Source organism: Octopus sinensis, linkage group LG2, assembly GCF_006345805.1.
Source record: "Octopus sinensis linkage group LG2, ASM634580v1, whole genome shotgun sequence".
Classification (NCBI taxonomy): Eukaryota; Metazoa; Mollusca; class Cephalopoda; order Octopoda; family Octopodidae; genus Octopus; species Octopus sinensis.
This window is the reverse complement of record NC_042998.1, coordinates 99,080,496-99,105,803: the sequence shown is the minus strand read 5'-3', so window position 1 is coordinate 99,105,803 and position 25,308 is coordinate 99,080,496. Positions and strand designations below refer to the sequence as shown.

Sequence of the window (25,308 nt, the reverse complement as noted above, 5' to 3'; positions counted from 1 at the left end):
GGAATTCAGAATGTGTTCTCCTGTTTCATGCAACTGAACCTTTTATTATAGTTAATTTACTGAATTTCAAATCGATTTTTAATATTTTGTTATGTTCCCTATAAGAATCAAATTTTTGAATGGATGAATTTGTGTTAGATTGGCTATAGTCCTGTCCAATTGTAAATTTAAATCTCACCATCTAATACTATTTAATACAAAGTTAAACGTTGCTTTTATTAAATCCTGTAGCTCTATTGGGTATGCTGTGAAGAATAACAATTTTTTGTCATCTCATCAGTAAGGTAAAGAATCACCATTGTTTTAATATCAGTTGGATGCAAAGAGAGAGGTTTGGAGATGCCACTATGAAAGGTTGCTGAATAAAGAAAATGAATGGGATAAAGAGAGTCTGTCGAATGTTGACCCAACAGAGGGACCAGCTATCCGAGTTGATAGTTCCGTGGTAGCTAAGGCAATTAGAAGCATGAAGACAGGGAAAGCCCCAGGCCCATCAGAAATTACTGCAGAGATGCTCAAAATATCTGGCAGTGTCGGCTATAACCTAGTCACCCGTATAGTCAATCAGGTGATACACGAAGGAGTCATACCCAATGACTGGTGTAGCAGCGTACTAGTCAACTGCTACAAAGGTAAAGGTGATGCCCTAGATACAAATAATTACAGAGGTATCAAGCTGTTGGATCAGGTAATGAAGGTTACGGAGAGGGTCATAGCCCAACTAATTAGAGAGAGAGAGTTAGTTTAGATGAGATGCAGTTTGGGTTTGTGCCAGGGAAAAGCACCACTGATGCTATGTTCCTGGTAAGGCAGCTGCAGGAGAAATACCTAGCCAAAGATAAGCCCCTGTACCTGGCTTTCGTTGACATGGAGAAAGCCTTTGATAGGGTCCCCCGATCCCTCATCTGGTGGTCAATGAGGAAACTAGGGATAGATGAATGGCTGGTGAGGGCTGTGCAAGCCATGTACAGAGATGCCGTAAGCAAGGTTAGGGTTGGCAACATGTACACAGAAGAATTCAAAGTAGAGGTTGGGGTCCACCAGGGTTCAGTACTCAGCCCCCTCCTATTTATCATAGTCCTCCAGGGAATAACAGAGGAATTCAAGACAGGTTGCCCCTCGGAGCTCCTCTATGCTGACGACCTCGCTCTAATTGCTGAGTCACTATCAGAACTGGAGGAGAAGTTCCAGGTGTGGAAGGAGGGTTTAGAATCGAGGGGCCTTAGAGTCAACCTAGCTAAAACCAAAGTACTAATAAGTAGAAAGGTAGGCAATCCACAAATGTCCTCAGGAAGATGGCCCTGCTCGATCTGTAGAAAAGGTGTAGGTAGAAACTCTATAAGATGTACCCAGTGTAAGCTATGGACACATAAGAGGTGCAGCAATGTCAAAGGTAGGCTAACTAGGAAGATAGTTTTTATATGTGGCAGATGCTCGGGAGCATTGACCTCCGAAAATCTGCAGAAAACAACTTCCGTCACTTTCCAGGGGGAAAAATTAGAAGTAGTTGATAGCTTCCATTATCTAGGTGACCAAGTCAGTAGTGGGTGTGGGTGCACTGAGAGTGTAACTGCTAGAATAAGAATACCCTGGGCAAAGTTTAGGGAGCTCTTACCTCTGCTGGTGACTAAAGGCCTCTCGCTCAGAGTAAAGGGCAGACTGTATGATGCATGTGTTCGAACATGGGCCGTGACTGCTGAGGACATGCGTAAGCTCATGAGGAATGAAGCCAGTATGCTCCAATGGATGTGTAATGTCAGTGTACTCACTCGACAGAGCGTTAGTTCCCTGAGAGAAATGTTGTACCTAAGAAGCATCAGTTGTTGCATGCAAGAGAGACGATTGCGCTGGTATGGTCATGTGGCGAGAATGGATGAAGATAGGTGTGTGAGAAAGTGCCAATCCCTAGCAGTTGAGGGAACCCGTGGAAGAGGTAGACCCAGGATAACCTGGGACGAGGTGGTGAAGCATGACCTTCGAACGTTAGGTCTCACCATGGAAATGACTAGAGACCGAGACCTATGGAAGTATGCTGTGCGTGAGAAGACCCGGCAAGACTAATGAAGCCATAACCCGTGGCCCCTACCTGGGACGTAGTCAGTCCACCTGTGCATACCTTCCTGCTTGTGACACTTGTGAAGACCTGTTGAGGCAAATCAAATCAAAGTCAAATCAAATCAAGTCAAACCAAATCAAAATAGATGAACATCAATGGAATTTGTATCCTTGTGGTACCAGTGCCGGTGGTACATAAGAAAACCATCCGAACGGGACCGTAGCCAGTACCGCATTGACTGGCCTCCGTGCCGTGGGCACGTAACAAATACCATCCGATCGTAGCCTTTCGCCAGCCTCGTCTGGCACCTGTGTCGGTGGCACATAAAAAAAACACTGAAAACACCATATCCGAGCGTGGCCGTCTGCCAGCCTCGTCTGGCACCTGTGTCGGTGGCACATAGAAAACACCATCCGAGCGTGGCCGTCTGCCAGCCTCGTCTGGCACCTGTGTCGGTGGCACATAAAAAACACCATCCGGGCGTGGCCGTCTGCCAGCCTCGCCTGGCACCTGTGTTGGTGGCACATAAAATCACCCACTACACTCTCGGAGTGGTTGGCGTTAGGAAGGGCATCCAGCTGTAGAAGCACTGCCAGATCTGACTGGCCTGGTGTAGCCTTTGGGCTTGCCAGACCCCAGTTGAACCGTCCAACCCATGCTAGCATGGAAAGCAGACGTTAAACGATGATGATGATGATGGGTTGAACAAGAGTCACTGGGGTAGATTTCTACTGCCAAATGCCATTCTTGTTGCCAATTCTTACTTGTGTTACAAGTAGGGATTTTTCTTTTTTTATATTCCACTGTTAATTACACAACAAAACTGTTGAATGATTGGCTATTTTGTTTACAAGAGATATAAACACTCATAATTTTTGCTTACATAGTGATAGTGTGAAGGCATGCATAAACACATACACACTTAATGGACTTCCATACAATTTTTGTCAACAAAATTTCCCTCACAAGGCATTGATAGTCCTAAGGTTATAGTAAAAGATCCTTAACCAAGGTGGCATATGATGGGATGGAACCCAAAACCACATGGTTGCACTGCAGACTTTTTAACTACACAGCTGTACCTGTATCAACAATCCTATTTCCATATCTCAGTCTGTCACAGTTATCATCCACTGGCAATATATGGCAACTTTCATCATTCATTGATGTTACATGCTTTTGCCAAAGCAATTTTCTCTCCTTTATACATCAGCAAGTTTATTTGTGTTCCACTTTTCTTGTAAATTTGTGTTTATACACCCAATGAGTCACACCCTTATTTCTTGTCAACTTCTGTAAATCTTCCATATTCACAAAAATGAATTCTAAAATGATAATAATAATAATAATTAAAATCCTTTCTACTGGAAGCAAAAGGCCTCAAATTTGGGGTAAGGGATTAAGTCAATTACATCAACCTCAGTGTGTAACTGGTACTTATTTAATTAACACTGAAAGGATGAAAGGCAAAGTTGACCTTGGTGGAATTTGAACTCAGAACATAGTGGCAGATGAAATATCGCTAAGCATTTTGCCCAGCGTACTAACAATTCTGCCAGCTCACCAATAATAATAATAATAATAATAATAATAACCAAAGATCGTTCCTAAGCCATAGGTTCATAAGGCTGGTTTCCTGGATTTTGTGGCATATATATTCCCCCCATGGATGAGATGCCAGTCAGTCACAAAAACATTCATTTTTGCCAGCTGAATTGACAAGAACAATGTGAAGTAAAATGTTTTGCTTAAGAACATAATGCATTGCCTGGCCCAAGAATCAAAACCACAATTGTATGTGTAACAGGATGGGTTATCGATTCACTGAAAGGGTGTCGATCCGATCCAGTCACATACAATTTTTGTAAGACAATACAGACGAAGTCAGGTTGTAGGTAAAAGACAGCAGTTCGTTTATTTATTGCGATGACTTACGTGTGTCTGATGGGAGAAGGACAGCCTCTGATGTACAGCTTCTTGTTCGTTTTGTTGAAGAGGTTCGATGGTCGTTGGCGGCTAGGTCGGTGAGGTTATCAGAGCCTGCAAAATGTACGTTCGATCGCGTTGGCTGACTTGCCAGAGAGGAGGATTTGAGTTTGGCGGGCCTAAGGGAACGTTTCCCGCACATGCGCATGGGGAAGACTTCCGGTGGCCACCCGAAAGTAGTCCCATTCTGTGCATGTGCGCTGAACCCTACACAGTAGCATCACTACAAGGCTCCCCCTCGAGTGCGAAAGTACGACAACAAGAAAATTTGTGGTGGTGCTGCAGAAAAACAGATGGCTTGCCGATCCCCCAGAAGACTTGGTACATAATATCATACAAAACAAGAAAAATTTGAAAGAAAGTTAAATGTAGATTGTCTTTGAAAGTTTCTTGGGCCAATGCACTGTTCTGCCCGATTTTGTAACATACAGTGTGCTCGGGGCACCCGTTGACGGCGAGGATGGTGTTGTAGGAGCCGGTGAAGGCAAAGGCGTCTGTGCAGGTGAAGGTGTTTGTGCAGGTGAAGGCGTTTGTGCAGGTGAAGGTGTTGTTAAAGGTGCATAGGTGGGTGTGTCAAGGTTGTCATCAAAAGATGAAGACGTCTCAAAATGTGCTTTTTTCAATCGGTCCACAGAAACGGTCTCCGAACGACCATTTATCTCAATCATGAAAACCTTTGGTGTGCGAGAAAGCACATGGAAAGGTCCTTTATAGGGAGAAACAAGTGGGCCCTTCACAGAGTCGTCCCGAACAAAAACATGCGACCAGGTGTTCATATCCGGTGGAAGATGGGATGGTGGAGATTGCTTTCTGGGAACCATAGGTGGAAGGTTCGAAAAATATGCACGCAGTCTGGTGACATAGGTCGCCGGATCATGGGGCTGGGAAGTGTCTGGCACCAGCATCATACCAGGCAATGCCAGTGTGGTACCATACAGCAGCTCTGCAGCAGAAAACCCCAGGTCTACCTTGACAGCAGTTCGACAGCCGAGAAGTACAATGGGCAGAAATTCAATCCAGGACTGTGGGTCCGAAGAGGCACGAAGAGCGGCCTTGAGCTGTCTATGGAACCGCTCAACTAATCCATTAGACGCTGGATGGTAGCTTGTAGTGTGGATGTGGTGCACACCTAAAATTCGCGACAATTCGCGAAATAGTGAGGCTTCAAACTGACATCCACGATCAGTTGTCAATCGGGACGGGACTCCGAAGTGAGAAATCCAGTTTGAAACGAAAGCTCGCGCAACAGTCTCAGCAGAAGTGTCTGCTATCGGAATGGCTTCTGGCCAGCGGGAGAAGCGATCGACACAAGTTAACAGATAAGAGAACCCGCGACTCACAGGCCATGGTCCAACCAGATCGATGTGGACATGGCGAAAACGGGCCTCCATGGGGGGAAATTGTCCAAGCGGGGCACAAACGTGCCGTTGAATCTTGGACCGTTGACACTTGGAGCAGGTGCGTGTCCAAGAAGTAATAGTGCGACGCATATTCGGCCAGAAAAACCGAGCAGTGATCAGCTTAAGGGTGGCAGTGATGCCAGGATGTGATAAGGAGTGCAGTGCTTCAAACACTGAGCGTTGATGGTTCTCAGGCACAAGTGGTCTGGGAGAACCAGTGGAAGTATCACAAAGAATGGTGCCTTCGGCTGACGGAAGCGGAAGGTAGGAAAACTGGCAACAGGAGAACCTGGGAGAAGTTAAGTCTAACGACGCCAAAGGTGGCTGCTCCTGCGAGATGGCAGCTAAGTCGATAGCAGCAGGAGACGAAAGGGCGCAGACTGGAAGGCGAGAGAGAGCGTCAGCAGGAACGTTCTCTTTTCCAGGTATGTGTCGAATGTTGCTAGTGAATTGAGAGATAAAATCCAGGTGCCGGAAAGCACGAGGTGAGAGTTTGTCCGTTTTTGAACACAGGGCAAACGTAAGGGGCTTGTGATCCGTATAGATCACAAAATCTCGCCCTTCAAGTTGATGCTGGAAATGACGAACCGATAGATAGATCGCTAGGAGCTCACGATCAAAGGTGCTGTATCGTCGTTCAGCTGGTTGCAGTTGACGGGAAAAGAAAGCTAGAGGTCGAATATGATCATCCACTGTGTGTTGTAACACAGCGCCAATCGCAGTGTCCGATGCGTTTACAGTCAAAGAGAGAGAAGCACCAGGAACTGGATGTGCAAGCAAAGAAACAGAAGCCAGCTCCTTCTTAATGGACTCAAAGGCTGTCACTGCCTCAACAGAGAGGGTGACTTGACTGTCCTTTCTAGGAGAGTCCTTTAATAGCCTGGTGAGAGAAAGTAGCTTATCTGCACAACCGGGAATAAAACGTCTGTAGAAATTGATCATCCCTAGATAATACCTGAGCTGGCGCAAGGAAGTGGGGGTTGCGATGCGTTGAATGGCATCGACTTTTGACGAGAGAGGGCTGATTCCACTCGAATCAATATGATGGCCTAGAAAATCTAGGGAAGAGCGTCCGAAAACACACTTGTCGGGATTTATACGTATACTATAAGCGCGAAGACGCTGAAAAAGCTGAGAAAGGTGCTGGAGATGATTTTCACATGTGTCGCTCGCAATGAGTATATCATCAACATAGGCAAACACAAAATCAAGACCGCGGACGACCTCATCAATGAAACGCTGGAAAGTGCTAGTAGCATTCCGCAAACCGAAACTCATATACAAAAACTCAAAACACCCAAAGGGGGTAGTGATCGCAGTTTTCGGAACGTCGGCTAGGTTGACCAGTATTTGATGGTACGCGCGTATAAGGTCGACCTTCGTAAAAATGGTACAACCATGGAGATTTGCCGTAAAGTCCTGGAGATTTCGGATTGGATATCGGTCGGCTATTGTTACGGCATTGAGGCGTCGATAGTCTCCAACCAGGCGAAAATAAGACTCACCCTTTCGCGCCAAATGAAGGGGAGACGCCCATGGGCTGGTGGAGGGGCGTATAAGGCCAAGTTGAAGCATGTGCTCAAACTCGGCCCTAGCCGATTTTAGTCGGTGTGGCGCAAGGCGCCGTAGGCGCGAAAATACAGGCGGCCCAGTGGTGGTGATAAAATGGAGGGTTGAGTGGGTATGCTTTTCCGGTTTAAAGGCAATGTCCACTAGCTCCGGAAATGAAACCAAAAGAGAGTGAAAAGGGTCTCCAGAGGTGGCAACAAAGAATGTCGGGCTAAGGACCGCAGTGGTGGAACTCCCAGTCGGTGTAGAGAGCGACGTCGTGCTATCAAGAAGCATCCGACGCCTGACATCCACCAATAGCTTAAACCTATCCAGGAAATCAGTGCCGAGAATAGGATGCGGGATGTCAGCGATGACGAAAACCCATTGAAAATCTCGACGAAGGTTGATGTCGAGGCGCAGCGAAATCTGACCGTAAGTGGTTATGGGAGACGAGTCAATAGCATGCAAGACAATTGAAGAGCGCTTGGGCTTGTCTGCAGCCAGACGAAGAGGCCAGATGCTGCAACATGAGCTGGTGTCCACCATGAAGAATTTCTTCGACACCAGATCTTTTACAAAGAATGCACGATTTTTGGGAAATGAGATGGAAGAAGGTGACGTGCTCACCTCCTCCGGATTTAGTTTTCTGAGGGCTGGAAAGTGCACGGCTGGGTACACCGATCTGCCTTTTTGGCATACTTTGAATGGTACCAGCACCAGCCAGAACGAGAAACAGAGTTACTCCGACTGCGGGAAATAGAGCTACTGCGACTCGACTGCGAGGTTGGCGCCCGATCGCATGGCACAGATCATCGATTCTCTGCGTAAGCGCATCGATCTTCTCGGCTAGTTTATCGTTCGTCGGAGGTGTCGGAGGGGTCTCTGTACATGCGTACAGGCCCCGCGAGGGAGATGGGCGCGAAAACTCTAACACTTTGTCGGCCATCGTGGCGATCTGGTCCACAGACACAGACTCCAGTGCCGTGGCCAACATTGTCTGCACGTGGGCAGGCAGCCTGGAAAAAAATATTTTTCATAAGAGCGGCGCGTCCGCTGCGTTGCCGCTGAGCTCCCTTAGATGGCACAGGAACTGGGATGGAGTTCTGTCCCCCAACTGCTCGTCGGCCATCAGCTCATTGAACTGACTTTCCTCCGACCGCGTGTTGCGGCGGAGGATTTCTGCCTTTACTGACGCATATGTGGCGTCAGGGTGGGGACTCATAATGAGATCCCTGACCGATGTGGCGAGCCGGGAGAGCAAACTTGAGTACAGCAGATGTAACTGCTGTTGTGGAGGAATGGTATGCGCGGCAAAATGGGATTCCACCTGGGCAAGCCACAGCCCCGCATCCCCCGTGAATGAAGGCAAACCTGAAGCCATGCTTTTGTCGGAAGGATCGTCTGTCAGAAAGGGGCAGAAGGTATGATCGAGAAATGGAGAGAGAACACGTGGAACCGACAAAGCAAATCAATGGTGTTTTGTGTACTGGTGTGTGTACCTCGTGGGTAGTAAAACAAGTGTGTGTGTGCACAAAGGAAAACAAAGTACAGAAAAGGAAAGAAAAAAATAATGATGTGTGTGTGTTTTCTTTTTTTTTTTTTTCAGTGTACTGAGTGCGTGCAATGAATAAGCTTTTGTTTGTACCCACCTCGCCGTTCTGAAAGAAGAGAAAAAATGAAAAAATGAATGTTCAGTGCTCTATCTGGCAAAAACCTGTTCGCTGCGTCTTCTGTTCTTTTTTTTTTTTCAACTTGGGGTCACCAATTGTAACAGGATGGGTTATCGATTCACTGAAAGGGTGTCGATCCGATCCAGTCACATACAATTTTTGTAAGACAATACAGACGAAGTCAGGTTGTAGGTAAAAGACAGCAGTTCGTTTATTTATTGCGATGGCGTACGTGTGTCTGATGGGAGAAGGACAGCCTCTGATGTACAGCTTCTTGTTCGTTTTGTTGAAGAGGTTCGATGGTCGTTGGCGGCTAGGTCGGTGAGGTTATCAGAGCCTGCGAAATGTACGTCCGATCGCGTTGGCTGACTTGCCAGAGAGGAGGATTTGAGCTTGGCGGGCCTAAGGGAACGTTTCCCGCACATGCGCATGGAGAAGACTTCCGGTGCGCGCTGAACCCTACACAGTAGCATCACTACATATTATTACTGCAGCACCCGAACCACTAGGCCACTCATCCTCTCAAAAATGAATGAATACTAATAAATGGTATTTGTAGTTTCTCACTGTCATCAAAAGACTGGGGGTAGATTATTTCTGCTACATTAATTTACTTGCAACACATTATATAAATATGCACTCTTTAGTCTTGGCCTTCTGCTCATTACTCATTATATGACATATAATAATTCTTTCTACCAAAGGCACAAGGCTTGAAATTTTGGATGTGGTGGGAGTTAGTTGATTAACATCAACTCTAATGCTTGACTTATAATTATTTTTATCAACTTGGATGGATGAAAGGCAAAGTAACCTGAGCAGAATTTGAACTCCAAACCTGGTGCCAGAAGAAACGCTGCTAAGCAGATTGTCTAGGATGCCAGCTTGCCACCTTTATGGAACATCTAATAACAGTCAATGTGTTTTAGTGTAAATACAAAGATACAAGGGAGATTTAGATGGCTGTTTTGATGATGCTGAAACTGGCATTATTACATTCTTTTTACTTTTTATAATATTTATATATAATTTAATCTCCTTGAAATTAGATTACATCTCAATAATATTGTTTTAGTTTAACTGATATAGAAACCTTTGTTTTATTTCATCTTTTTCCTTGCAGTTGGATTATGAAGCACTTGCAAATTTTCAATTTGCTTTCAAAAACTCAATGCTGATCAGAGAAAGGGGACTGGAATACAATAAAATGCTGTATACTGTAGTCCGAGCAGAACCGGATGTAGTTTATGCAAAATTGGTGAGAAGTTTCTTTATCGTTTTAGAAAAGAATGCAGAGATTATTATATACTTGTTACAAAACCTTGTGAGTGGTTTTGGTAGATGGAAACTGAAAGAAGCCAATCATATATATTTATATGGGTGTGTCTTTGTGCCTGTGTTTGTCCCCTACCACCGCTTGACAACTGGTGTTGGTTTATTTGTGTCACTGTAACTTAGCAGTCCGGCAAAAAGAGACTGATGCAATAAGTCTCTTTATAAGGTTTAAAAGAAAAGTACTGGTGTTGATTTATTTGGCTAAAATTCTTCAATATGGTGCCCCAGCATGGCTGCAGTATAATTCCTGAAGAAGATAAAAGATATATATATATATATATATATATTAGGTCATCTCATAAATAATGTGGTTTTTGTAATTATATGAACTAAAAGTTGGAGGGGAAGGGGTAAACTACCTACATCAACTTGCTTATTCATAGTGCAAGTTTTGAAGGGTGCAGTTCAACTTTAATAGTTCTTCTTTCAAAGCTATAATGGAAGTGACAAAGGAGCATACTTGGCATATTTTGCTTTATGAGTTCAATAAAGGCAACAATGAAATGGAAAGTGCAAAGAATATCAATGCAGTTTATGGGGATCAGACAATAAGTACAAGCCAGTGTCAATGGTGGTTCCAGAAATTTTGAGCTGGAAACTACAGCCTAGAAGAGGAGTCTCATCCTGGAAGATCTGTAGAGCTCAATGATGACATCCTGCAAACCCTGGTGGAATAAAATCTCTATAACTGTTGAGGAATTAGCAGAGAAGCTTGGATTTGGTCATTCAACCATTCATCAACACCTGCATGCCATTGGAAAAACAGCAAATTGGGTCAATGAGTTCCTCACAAACTCTGTAAGTCTAATTGCACACAGAGAGTGAATGTGTACTCTTCTTTGCTATCACATCTCACAAACGAACCATTTTTGGACCGAATAGTGACTGGTGAGGAGAACTGGGTTGTCTATAAAAATGTCAAGCACCGAAGACAGTGGACAGGGAAAGGAGAAACACCGGCACCCTAGGCTAAAGAAGGTCTTCACCCACATAAGGTGTTGTTATCTGTTTGGTGGGATATGAAAGGGTTAGTCCACTTTGAACTTTTAAACTTGAACCAAATGATAACAAAGGAGATCTACTGCAAGCAGCTTAAGTCAGCGCTAGAAGAAAAGCGACCATCTTCAGTTTCAAGATGAAAGGTGTTCTTCCATCATTATAATACTCAGCCACATACAGCGAAGATGACATCCCAAAGGCTGAAGCAGTTTGAATGGGAAACGATGCCCCACCTACCATATTCACCAGGCATTGTCCGATCTGATTATCATTTATTCAGCAGTCTTCAAAACTATTTGGATGGAAAAATATGAATACTGTAGACATGGTCAGAACAGTACTAAATGAGTATTTTTTGTCACAGACAAGTGAATTTTGGAAGTGGGGCCTTGCAAGTTTACTGGATAGGTAGAAGAACATTGTAGAAAATGAAGGATAATATATTTTAGATTATAAATGAACTTTATCTAAATTTTGAAAAATAAAATAGGTATAAAAAAACTGCATTATTTATGGGATGACCTAATATATGTAGGCACAAGCATAACTGTGTGAGAAGAAGCTTGCTTCCCAACCACATGGTTCCAGGTTCATTTGCACTGTGTGGCACCTTGAACAAGTGTCTTCTATTATAGCTTCATGAGTGGATTGGGTTGGCAGAAACTGAAAGAAGCTTGTATATATCATCATCATCATCACTTAGTGCCTATTGTCCATGCTGGCATGGATTGGAAAGTTTGACCAGGGCTGGTAAGCTGGAAGGCTGCACCAGACCCCAGTCTGATTTGGCATGGTTTCTATGGCTGGATGCCTTTCCTAATACCAACCACTTTGAGAGTGTAATGGGAGCTTTTATGTGCCAGTATCTGCTACGATTGCAATTTTACTTGGCTTGATGGGTCTTCTTCTCAAGCATGATATATGTGTGTCTTTGTGTCTGTGTTTGTCTTCCCATCACCACATGACAACTAATGCTGGTGTGTTTACATTCCCATAACTTAGCAGTTCGGCAAAATGGACCAGTAGAATAAGTACTAGGCTCAAAAAATAAGTTCTGGGGTCGATTTGTTTGACTAAAATCTTTTAGGGTGGTGCTCCAGCGTGGATGCAGTCAAATAGCTGAAACAAGTAAAAGAATAAAAAAAATATATATATATCATCATTGAAACATCACATAAGACTTAGCATTTTTGTTGTGATTTAAGGGAACATATGCCGGGGTTGTTTTTTGGTGTGTTATCATGCTTCTTGGGAATACTTGAAATCTTATGAAGCATCATCGTTCATCATCACCATCATTTAACATCCACGTTTCAATGCTTGCATAGGTCAGACAGAATTTGTTTAGGCACATTTACTATGGCTAAATGCCTTTCCTGATGTCCACCCATACTTGTTTCCAAGCTTGAAAACGAATGACTCCATTTTCCCATGTTTGAATATGTTTTTCACAGAAGACTGGAAGCGAAAAAACACCACTTGTAAGACAGTGATGCTTATTTATAACCATCGTTGATGTCAAGACAATGGTACACACACACATTCTCTCTTTCTCTCTGTCTGTCTGTCTGTCTCTCTCTCTCTCTCTCTCACACACACACACACACACACAACACACACATACATATGCACACACTCACACAACTCTCTCTGTCTCTCTCACACACACATGCATACATGCACATACCACACACACATTCACACACATACAACAATGCATACACACATACAGACAATGAGCTTCTTTCAGTTTCTGCCTACCAGCTCTACTCACAAGGCTTTGGTCAGCCTGGGGATACAGTAGAAGATACTAGCCCAAGGTGCCATGTTGTAGGATTGAATCCAAGACCACATCGGTGGGAAGCAAGTCTCTCAATCACACAGCCACACCTTTACTTTAACTGTTCCTACAACCACACTTGCACCAACAGCCATGCCTGCATCTATTTCTCAAATATTGTAATATGGATATTCTAAAGTCTTTGAAATATAAGTGTTAGTGACACAATACAATGTCAGTAGTAGTACATCATCATCATCGTCGTCGTCATCATCATCTTTTAACATCCTTTGTCCATGCTGGCATGTGTTGGACAGTTTGACCAGGATTGGTAAGCTGAGGGGCTGCACCAGACTCCAGTCTGATTTGGCATGGTTTTTACAGCTGGATGCCCTTCCTAATGCCAACCACTCCAAGAGTGTAATGGGTGCTTCTTTGAGTCATTGGCATGGGTGCCAGTTGTGTGACACCTGTATCCACCATGACTACAATTTCACTTGGCTTAATGGATTTTCTTTTCAAGCATGACTTATTGCCAAAGGTCTCGGTCATTTGTCATTGCCTCTGTGAGGCCCAACTCTTGAAAGATGCTTTCTAAGTGTCACTGGCACAGGTGCCAGTTATACAACACTGGCATTGGCCACATTGCCTCTGTGGGGCCCAACACTCGACAGGTGCTTTTTATGTGCCACCAGCACAGGTGCCAGATGCCTCTGTGGAGGCCCAACACTCGAAAAGTGTTTTTTACGTGCCATCAGCATCCACTTGGCTTGATGAGTTTTCTTCTGAAGCATGGCATATTGCCAGAGGTCTTGGTCATTTGTCATAACCTCCATGAGGCCCAACACTTGAACAGTGCTTTTTACGTGCCACCGGTGCAACACTGACATTGGCCGCATTGCCTCTTTGAGGGCCAACACTCAACAGGTGCTTTTTACATGCCACCAGCATTGGTCACATTGCCTCCATGAATCATTAATTTAATTTGCCTATAGGCTGCTATCCCAATTATTTGGTCAGCCATCACAATATTTGCAGTGGTCTTTTTATGTCTAGAGTGAGGCTGAAATGGTTAAAAGTCCCACTTCACCTCTGTAGCTTACATTATAATAAAATACTTATTGGCTGTTTGAACTTTTTATATAAGTTTGAATATAAACTTGCATTAAAAGGATTTATAAGAAACCATACATTTAACCCTTTAGGATTCAGATTACTCAGTCAAATGTAATGCTTATTTATTCAAATTATTTTGAATTAATCATACATTATCTATTTGTGTTGTGATTTCGATGAATGATTGTTCATGTTCAGAGTGAAAGTGTAGAATCAGCACAAGAGGGTGGATCTGGTCGTCATCATCATCGTTTAGCGTCCGCTTTCCATGCTAGCATGGGTTGGACGGTTCAACTAGGGTCTGGGAAGCCAGAAGGCTGCACCAGGCCCAGTTTGATCTGGCAATATTTCTACGGCTGGATGCCCTTCCTAACGCCAACCACTCCATGAGTGGTCAGTTTAAACATAAAACAAGTAAAATATTTGGATCAGATATGGCCAGTTCTAATGCTAAAAGGTTAAGCTTGAAAGTTGATTTCTTTGATTTTATATGAATTTAAAATGCAGTGATTAAATTTTGTCATCAGTAAACTTTATATTGAGAGGCAATCTATCTTATGTCTAACATGAGCTCCTAGCCAACTGAAACTGACTTTTTCTTGTTTCCTAGTTCTATTTATACTCTATACTTATCCCATTACTAATACTTTTGAGAAAAGCCTGAATTCTCTTTCTCTCATATCAATGTATCTAATTGCTATAGATAGATTATGAGAAGTAAACTAATTTATTTTCATTATGCATTCAGAAGATAAATATGATATTGATTTCTTGCTTTATTACTGTTGTAAAGTGGTCTTTTGCCACTTTTGTATCTGTCTTTTGATGATGGTTGTCACTGACAGATATTGTTATATTTCGAAGTCATCGATAGAATATTTCTAACTGGCACTCTACGACCCTCAGTCATACAGTGTTATTATCTTCAAAAGGTTGGATCGATATAATGTCCACTCAGTATCACAATATAATTACTATATCGGCAGAGACACAACTATCAACACATGTCTACACGTACTCCCGACCTTCTTGACCTTCTTCTTTCGACTAGCTACTGGTCTATTAATAATGGTTGGTTCCTACCACTTTTAATCGGGAGGGATGTACAGTTTCACTAAACATCTCCCCTTTTAATTATTTTATTTAGCAATCAAATTCTTTTATTCATCTTACCTTATATATATATACACTCAATATCTTTTCTTCTTAGGGTCTACTTTTAAGAATTCTGTGTTCTTCCTTTTCCTTGTGCATGTGGTTTCAGCTTCTTGTAACGGTGTTGGGACCTGAAAAGTGTCATCCATTAGCATTTCTATTCATGTTGGTTCCTTTTCTATGAATCTTTCGTTAAACTGATTTCTATGTTTCCTTTCCATTCCATTTCTGCTTCTTACGATATACATCATTCTTCCAATTTCTTCTTTCCAGTATTGCTTGCCATTTTTGTACATTCTTACACCAATTCTAAGGAATTTGGGCATGTCTGTACTAGCACATATTTTTTTCTTCACTGGTAATATTTTATTGAATACCAACTCCACCTTTCTGGCAAACATTAATTCTGCTGGTGGACTTCCTTCTGGTGCTTCTGGGTTCAGAGTTACCCTGTATACCCTTAAGAATTGTTGGATTGTGACCTCATCCATGGCTTCCTTATTAGTTTTCTTTAAAGCTCTCTTAAAAGTGTCCACGAACTGTTCGGCCCTTCCATTTGATCTAGAGTGATACGGTGCTATAGTTTCATGTTCTAATTTGAGCCTTTCACAGAATCTTTTAAACTCACAGGATACAAACTGTGTTCCATTATCAGAGACAATTTTATCCAGTACACCAAATCTTATGAACAGCTCGTGTAAGAAGTTTATTACCATATATGAGGTTGGTTGTTTACACCTTGTGACCTCAAGCCATTTTGTGTAGCTGTTCACTACTATTATGTAATAATAACAATTTATCAGGAATGCAAAATCAATATGCAATCGGGACCATGGTATTTTCACTTCTGGCCAAGGTTCACATTTTGTAGTAGATAGTTTTGCTGCCAGCACACATCCTCTTCAGCCTTCTACCAGATTTCAACTTCCTTGTCCAAGCTTGGCCAGTATATGAAACTTCACATCAGTGCTTTCATTCTACAGAGGTCTGGGTGTTGTACATGAAACTCTTTTAGCATTCTCTTCTGTAATGTCTGTGGTATGACCTCCTTCTGAGTGTACATTAGTACACCATCATATATAAAGTACACATTCACATTTTGGTGGTTCTTTGCATCAGACCTTTTTTTTATTTCCTTTAGTTGACCACAATTTTTTTGTTTCATTAATAAATTTGTAATTTCTCGCATTTCTTTTCATTTCTTCCAAAGTTACTGGTAGTTCCTGCATAATGTTCCACATCACTTTTTTTTTGTTTCAGTTCATCGACTTCGTTCAATCATTTGACTGCTCCATTTACACTATTGCACAAAGCGCTTATGGGTGTATCCTATATATTAGATTTCTCCATACATTCAGTGCCAAATAAATTCATGGATTTTTTTCAACACATAAGCATTCCCTTTTTTGTTCCACCTTTGAACATTATATTACAAACATGTTCGCCCGTGAAATATAATTTTCTTCCTGCAATACTATGTGCTATTTTGTTTGAACTATATAATTTTGGTTTACCCATTTGTTCCCATATTTTCTCATCTATGTTTGTAATGTCACTTCCCATGTCTAGTTGCATTCTGACTCTAGTATTTTCAATTCTCCTGTTCACGAATTTTCTGTTTATTGTAGTCACAACTTTTCCTGCTGACAAACTATCAATTTTTTTTTGTAACACTTAAAAGAATCTTTCACATTCTTTATTGACTTAGCCTGTGTAAGTAGTGAAATCTTCATCTCTGCTCTTTTCTATGTTTAAACATTTCCATCTAGTATTAAACAGTGAGCTCGTTTCACTAAACAGTTTGCACAAAATGTTGACTGTATCGTTGAAATTTATGTTGGATGCTTTTTTTGGCAATGTGAAGTTATACTCCTCATGCTCTGCTGTCAGAGTTTTCTTAACATTAGACGCGTTTTCATTTTGTCTATCCAATCTTGACATTCTTTTTCAAAAATTTATTGTAATCTTCAAAAGTAAGCCTTCAAGGTTACTCCTTCTTCAGGGTCATATTTGAATTTGCTTATGGAATTTTCTACATGGTCAGGTGAAAATGTATTCTCGAGTTCGGTCATCACTTCATTAGTTGTAACATTTGCTGCTGCAATTCTTCTTGTTATTCTCATTGTTCCTTGAATTGTTGCTGTTGCTGTTGAGCGAACGGTCTTCATCCCAGAGCTCGCAAGATGGGAGAAGTCCGAAACATGGTCCTTTGCTATTCGTAAAACCCGCAGAAGAGAAAGCAGGTCAAACCTCGACACTGAGAGCATCGATGGATGGACGAATGCCCATCCAGACTCAGCGGTTGCGTAGGAAGTCGGGGACAAGAAGCAGGAAGAAGAGTGAGAGAAAGTTGGAGTGAAAGAGTACAACAGGGGTACCCCCCCCCCCCTGCCAGAGCCTCGTGGAGCTTTAGGTGTTTTCACTCAATAAACACACACAACGCCCGGTCTGGGAATCGAAACCGCAATCCTCCGACCATTGGGCCATTGCGACTCCACTGTTGTTGTTGCTGCTTTTGCAGCTCAACTATCCCAGCTGACAAGTCTTCCATATTTTATGATTTTTGTAAATTTGCATAAGATTTTGCTTCTTTTTTGTTGAGGTATTTAATTTTCCATGTGAATTAATTTAAACTCTCTGTGTGAATGTTTTTTTTTATTCCACGTAAGTTTGTTTTTCCTCATCGCCACTATTGTAAAGTGGCCTTTTGCCACTTTTGTATCTGTCTTTTGATGATGGTTGTCACTCTGATAGATATTGTTATATTCTGAAGTCGTTGATAGGATGTTTCTATCTGGCACTGTACGGCCCTGAATCATATAGTGTTATTACCCTCAAAAGGTTGAATCAATATAATGTCCACCCAGTATTGCAGTATAATTACTATATCAGCACAGACACAATTATCCACACAGTCTACATGTACTCCCGACCTTCTTGACCATATTCTGTCAATCAGCTACTGGTCTATTTATAATGGTTGGCTACTACCACTTTTTATTAGGAGGGATGTACAGTTTCACTATACAACAATTACTAAGTAACACAACAGAAGGAGAGCAGGTATAGTCGATTATAAAGAACCAAGTACCTACTTATTTTGTTGACAATCCCCACCACTCAAGAGAAGACAGACCATCAAGACCATTCCATTTTCCCTGAAAGAATGATACAAACATTTGTATTTAATCTCAAAGATGTTTCTACAACATTTATAACATTTCTCTTTCCTACCAAATTTTAAATCATTATCATCAACATCATCATTACTGTCACCATTGCCATCACCACCACTGTCGTTTTAATGTCCACTTTTCTATGCTTGCATGGGTCAGACAGAATTCAGTGAAGTAGATTTCCTATGGCTGTACACTCTTCCTGTCAATAACCCTTACTTGTTTCCAAACAAGGTAATATTTCCTCCTAGCCAGACATGTTTTCATAGAAGACTTGAAATGAAGGACACTGCTTGTATTTCACTCCTTCAAATTACTTAGCAAAACTATATTCATCATCATCATCCTTTAACGTCTGCTTTTCATACTGGTATGGGTTGGATGGTTTGACCAGAGTTGGCAACACAGAGAGCTACATCAGGTTCCATTCAATTTCGCTTGGTTTCTATGGCTGGATGTCCTTCCTAACACCAACCACTTTACAGTGTGTGCTGGGTTCTTTTCTGTTGATGTTATTGTTGTTTTACCTTTGGTCTGCCTTGATGAAGAAGACCATCATACAATTGTTTTTGTCCTTTAACAAGGATTGTGTTATCTAGAACTCCATTATTTTTACCTTTTATCTTTTACTTACTTCAGTCTTTGGACTGTGGCCATACTGGAGCACTACCATGAAGCGTTCAGTCAAACAGATCAACCCCAGTGCTTCATCATCATCATTATTGTCGTCGTCGTCATCGTCATCATCATCTTCTTTCAATGTCCGTTTTCCATGCTGGCATGGGTTGCACGGTTTGACCAGAGCTGGCAAGCTGAGGGGCTGCACCAGACTCCAGTCTGATTTGGTTTGGTTTCTATGACTGGATGTCCTCCCTAATGCCAACCACTTTATAGTGTGTGCTGGGTGCTTACAACTAACCATGTGCAATGTAACCAGGATAAAGTACCACACAGTATTTAACTTTACCCCTCTGTATTTTTAGTTCTAATTTTACTTAAGTTGACTTTGCTCTTCATTTTGGGGTTGATTTAACAAGCTATGCTCGCTTTCCTAAAATGTGAAGCTTTGTAATAATGTGCGAAATCATTATTACAAATAGAGGGGTGGTGGACATGCAAAATAATTAGAGCATTAGACAGAATATCTTGTATTGTTTGTTCTGGCTCCTTACATTCTGAGTTCAAATCCTGCCAAATTCAACTTTGCCTGTTATTATTCTTTCAGGGTCAATAAAATATTGGTGCTGATGTTGTCAGCTAACTCCTCTAATGCAAATTTTAGGCCTTGTGCCTATGCTAGTAACTATTATTACTGGTAGCATCCTCATGCCACTGAAATCTCAATCTTTGGATTGAATTGTGCTATATATAGTCTTGATAACAGTCTCTGTTAATTCTCTTTTAGTATTTAGTTCATAACAATGTAATCACATATAACAAAAAACAGTTCTTTTTCTATTTATTTTTTGTCTGTCTAAATATAAAGATGAGTCTGTATGTAAGAAATGCAACAGTCTCAACCAAAACAATGTATCTATTCCAGGATAAAAGAGGGATTGTCTTGGTAAAAACTAACACATTCATTGTTGTAGCTACTTATATTGAAGGCATGTATCCTAGTGTATGTGTTGAAGCTGTTGAAAGGTTAGGTGAGTAGAATAAATTTTTTTGCTTACAATTGAAATCCTTTTAATGTTTTTATTTTTATTTTATTTTTTATCCACTGATGTCACTGGAAATTCTGTGGGAAAGCTTATTGATTCTCCATCTGATTAGGATGCTAGTATGTTGAAGGTTTTGTTTGTAACTTACATAGATGCAGAAACCCCAGTATTGTCTAATACCAAATACCTATATACCAAATACTGACAACTTCCTAGGACTAACCACAGTGTCAAGTGCTTGTCAGGGAAGCCACTAAGGGTTTGTTTGTTGACTTGATGCTGCAAAAAGAATTTTGTAGCAGAAAGAATTAAAACAGGACTGCTATGAAAGTTTATCTGTCAAATTTGACTTCCACAAAGTCAAATTTGAATTCAGTTCAGTGCTGTATTTTAACTGAACATTTGTAGAATGCTCCTATAGGAATATTTAGAGTTAAGTACCTTGACCACTGACACAGCATTACACTACTGATGGAATATGAACCATCAACTCTTCTGTTGGTAGTCTGACACTTTTTCAACTAAAACTCAGATAATGGATTAGAATGATTATTAGTGGTATGTATTCACAGTATGAAATATTTAGACAATACCGAAAGCTTTAGTTTTATGTAGTTTTATGTATCTTTGGTTGTTGAACTCAAGTGAATAGTATTTGTCTCCTAGCTATCCCTAAAAAGAATTAAGTGAGTGCTACATATTTAATGAAATACTCACCAATACTATAGAATAATCATGGCCATTACAGTAATTCCTTGTGGTTCATGCTTGCAGATTGCAAGAATCTGTACAATAGTAACTAAACATAATACAAAATCACTCACCCTTCAACTGATATCTAAGCGCTTTAAGGATCAAGCCATCTATGATTCTAATTGGTATATTTGTTTACTGAAGTATTTTTCATTTTTGCCATTAATTATATAAAAATCTTGTTTTATTTTATTCTGTAGCTGATTACCTGAAATTCAAGAATAAATGAAGTTCTAAAGAGATAAATAAGAAAAAAGAAAAAAAAAAGTAAAACTTTTAAAAAGTATTAAAAAGTAAAATTTCAACCTGTAAAAAGAAATGTGATTTTATAAAACAAATTTTAAATAACAAAATCATTTTGTTGTATTTTTTAATTTCTGCTGTAGTATAATTTTTTTCTTTTTACTGTTGAAGACAGTTTTTTATGTTTGTTTAGCTCCAGTCTTCAATCAGTCCTGAGTGAGCAGTTAGTTCTATTCTCAAATTTATTCCAGCCATAGCATCCTGTCTTCTTGTATGTCTATGACTACATTGCCCTTGTCTGTTGCAACCAGGTGGAATTTTTTCGTTTTCTACTGTTTTTCTCTGTTTACTGGATAAACGAGGGAACAGTATCTCTTTAGTTGTGCATTGGTTGTATAAACAGAACTAAAAGCTAATCTCAGTCTTTAGCAGTTCAAGCAAAGCAAGGAATTAGCTGAATTAGTCATTGCCTGTTTTTGTTCAGCTAATCTTAATATGAGACATGTTTCAGTTGAATGAGATATCAATTTGCCTTATCTCTATTCTACCACATATGTTAATTTCTTTTCTTTTATCTCAGCAACATTTCCCATCCCACTACATGTGACCTGACACTTCTTTTTAACTGACTTTCCCAACACATTTGTATACACAAAATTACCTCTGCAACAAGTGTTTACTCAAACATTGTTTCTAAGAAAATTATAATAGAAAATTATTTCTTTTTTGTGCACAAATTACTATTTCATTCAGATCTGTATTTTATGACCAATTGGAAGTAAACATATGCTGTTTAGCCACATTGAAGTGGTATATCACTTAGGCTGGCAGCATCACTTACTTCTGGTAAGTAGGAGATTTTTCTTTCAGATATATTTGCACTATATTGGTGACCCTGACTTTTGATCAAATAGCCATTTTCTGATAACAGCAACAAAATCTCTCAAGCTACCCTTCCAACTCACTGCTATCACTATGATGGCTGAAGCAACACCAGAAAATCAATCAAGCATCAGCTTAACATTTAACATCTGTGCAACATGATTCTGCCCAATGGTACATGTATCTCTCAGACCTATACTACCTGAAACTGTTCCAAATCAAAACTGTTTTTTAATCCTTTAGTATTTAAACTGGTCATATCTGACCCAAATATTCTGTCTGTTTTATCTTCAAACTGGTCAGAACAGGCCTTTCACAGCTCCCCGATATTGTCTTTTTACAAATAAACAACCGCATCATCAAAATCTCAAGGCTACAAGATAAGGCATGACTAATTTAAAATGATGTGAATGCATAATAAGCATTACATTTGACAGAGTAATCTGAATGCTAAAGGGTTAAAGTAAGTTGCTTATTCTCTTATCAAAGGGAGAAAACTTTGATTCTTTCATCTATCAGTAATTAAAACTCTAGCGTTCACTATTAAAATCAATACATACATTACTGAATTTTTTTGTCATTTAATCTCAAGAGTTTTTTTTTGTCTTATTGAAATTTTTGTGCGTATCTGTGTGTGTTGTTATTGAAAGCTTACTTGTAATTTTCATTATGTAAAAGACACAAAAAGATCCACGAAAAATATTTTATTTTGTTTGTAATTTTTGTATGTCCATGTTTGTACTTTATATATTACAAACGTTTTATTTTTTAGTGTATCTGTTTTATTATGTGATGAATTAATATGCAAAATTAAATATAGTACAAATGATTATTTACATTAAACACGACCAATCCTTTTCTATAATAATACTAATTTTCATGATAATCTGACACAAATAAATACACTATAAGCATTTGAACAAATAAGCTCAATTTTAGGTATTTTCTGCTAAATCACTGGGCTGAGAATTTGATTGAGAAAATTTTTAACAGGTTTTAACAGTTGCTTTCTGGATCAACAACTCAGTGCCAAGTCTGGAATTTGCTACAAGTAAAGCAGCCATGGATAGCAGGCCTGCTAATGAGAGGACACCAGGCTAGCTTTGGCAAATCCTGTATAGCAGTGATGGATGGCAGATACACTTGTGAAGACATTAGAGCAGGTATAAAGTACCAACTCAGATGCAGTAATTCTCAGACAACTCTTATCAACCTTAGCAGAGAGGACCATGAACAACTGTGCACTCAACACAGTCACCATTTCATTACCTTTCACAACTGCAATTTATAATATTGAACTCTAGAACAAAGTTTTTCACTTTACAAACTAGATATAATTTTATCAAAGAAAATCTGAGAACCAAGAATGTAAATTCTTCAATATATGTATACTAAAACACTTATTGCCCATGTATTTTCTACAAATACACTATGCAGAGCCACTTATGTACTGTACACACTTAATGCAGACCCACTTGCACCCTGTGTCCACATCATGCAGATCCCTCTATATTTTGTGCACACATCATATAGACCCAATTTCATCTTGTGGATATATACTTGACATGCTCTGTTATCCTTTGGCTGACAGACCATCTTTAATATTTACTCTTTTGAGTATCTGAGACCCCCTTCGGTCATGACTGACCATGGGATTGCACCTAGAAAGTTACCCTCCCTGGCACAAGCCTGGGCAAGGTTGTTTATGGAAGACCAGCAGTCGCCCATGCATACCGGCCTCCCCTCTCCAAGCCACCAGTGTTATCCAAGGGAAAGGCAAAGACCAATACAGCTTGGCACTGTGATGTCGTAACTCATTTCTACAGCTGAGTGAACTGGAGCAACGTGAAATAAAGTGTCTTGCTCAAGAACACAACATGCAGCCTGGTCCAGGATTCGAGCTCACAGCTTCATGATCGTAAGCTCGATGCTCTAACCACTGAGCCACGCACCTTCTTTTGAGTATATTTGTTATCATAATTTGATTTTTGCTACCTTTGCTCTCCAGCAATATTAACAATGACTACTGTAATAACTTTCATGCAACTGAATAAAAAATTTAGTTATTCCCTATTTTTCACTAGTTTATTGAAAATATGAGAGAGCAGTATCTCAATTACACATTGGCTAAACAAAATTCAAAGCTCTTCTCTCTCTCTCTCTCTCTTTATCTCTTCTTTACAGAACTATCAGAATAAGGAACCATAAAATTAATCATTGTCTACTCTTGTTTCAGTCTGTCTTATTACAAGAAACGTTTCTGTGGAACAAGACATCATTTTACTCTTTTCTGCCATGCAACTGCTTGCGTCTGTTAATTTCTTTTCCTTTATCTCGGTAACATTTCTCATTCTCTTATGTCTGTGACATTAAAAAAACTTATTTTTCATGAAAATATAAAATACACCACTAACTTTTAAGCACATTCACATGCACAACATTACCTCTACAATATGTGTCAACTGAAACCTTGTTTTAATGGATATTGTAATTGAATATTGTTACTTTTCACCCTATGTGAATCAGTTTTATTTCAACCTCTAAACATTGTTTAACTACAGTGGATTAGAGTACCACATCAGTTGGCAGAGCTTTATCTTTTGATCTTTTGGTGGTATATAAAGAAAAAAGAATTTATATGCAAAATGGAGACAAATCACCACAATTTTTTTAAAGTGAAACATTTGAAAACTGTGAACTGTAAATGCATGAAACCTAAGGTAGTGACAAAAATCCACAAATAAAGAAAGTATATATCCACCAATGCAATGCTGAGTAGTCATTTTCAAGGTGTGCCACTAATGTGTGTATAATATGCACACACACACACATACAATTATTGTCTCTCATCAACATTCTCTCTATGTTCTTTTTAAGGCTGTATAATATAATCTGAGGGATATTTGGTTGCTGTTTATAGCAGATCATATGGCTTACTAGTTATAAATAATGAATTATTTCCATCAGTGATGTAATTATTGTTGTTATGTAGCCTTTGGGTTAGCACTGAATGAAAAAAACCTATGAACAAGACATTCTAGTTGTGATTATTCTGTCATTATTTCAGGTGTAGTCATGTATCCAGAACTACATTATCCAGCACATTTGTTCTTTCCTTCAACAATTGGGTGTGAATTGAAGGAGGATTCAACTACTATTTCAAACAGGTCGAATGACTGTGTACAGGTTTTACTGTTCTTTTCACAGTTGGATATTTTTTTTACAGCTGATTACACCTTTACGATGTGGGATGTGGAGCTTGTCTGTTAATTTAGCAAACTGAGGCGAACAGAAGTATATCCTTTACTAACATGCAAGTCATTGGTTATTGTAAAATTTGATTAAATCAACTTATATAAATACCACCATTACTTTCAAAGCTGCTGCCTCACTAATATAAGGTAATCCTTTACATTATGATGATGACAAACTCAGAAGGATTCACAATAAAAGAATATATATGTGTGGTCATGGTTGTGTGATAAAGAAGCTTGCTTCCTAACCACTTGGTCTTGAGTTCAGTCCCACTGTGTGACACCTTG

At 40.1% G+C, this 25,308-nt stretch overlaps 1 protein-coding gene across 6 annotated transcripts in view; it reads left to right on the top strand.

Annotated features, from left to right (window-relative positions):
- LOC115222900 (profilin-4-like) overlaps positions 1-20,928 on the top strand; it is a 30,032-nt gene extending 9,104 nt beyond the window's left edge. For all 6 annotated transcript variants that reach the window (XM_036498613.1, XM_036498608.1, XM_036498606.1 and 3 more), the window contains 3 exons: positions 9,787-9,921; positions 19,768-19,873; positions 20,842-20,928. In XM_036498613.1, the coding sequence (XP_036354506.1) occupies positions 9,787-9,921; positions 19,768-19,873; positions 20,842-20,870 (270 nt within the window). In that variant the 3' untranslated portion in view covers positions 20,871-20,928. The remainder of the gene's footprint in view (positions 1-9,786; positions 9,922-19,767; positions 19,874-20,841) is intronic.
- Positions 20,929-25,308: the final 4,380 nt, after the last annotated feature.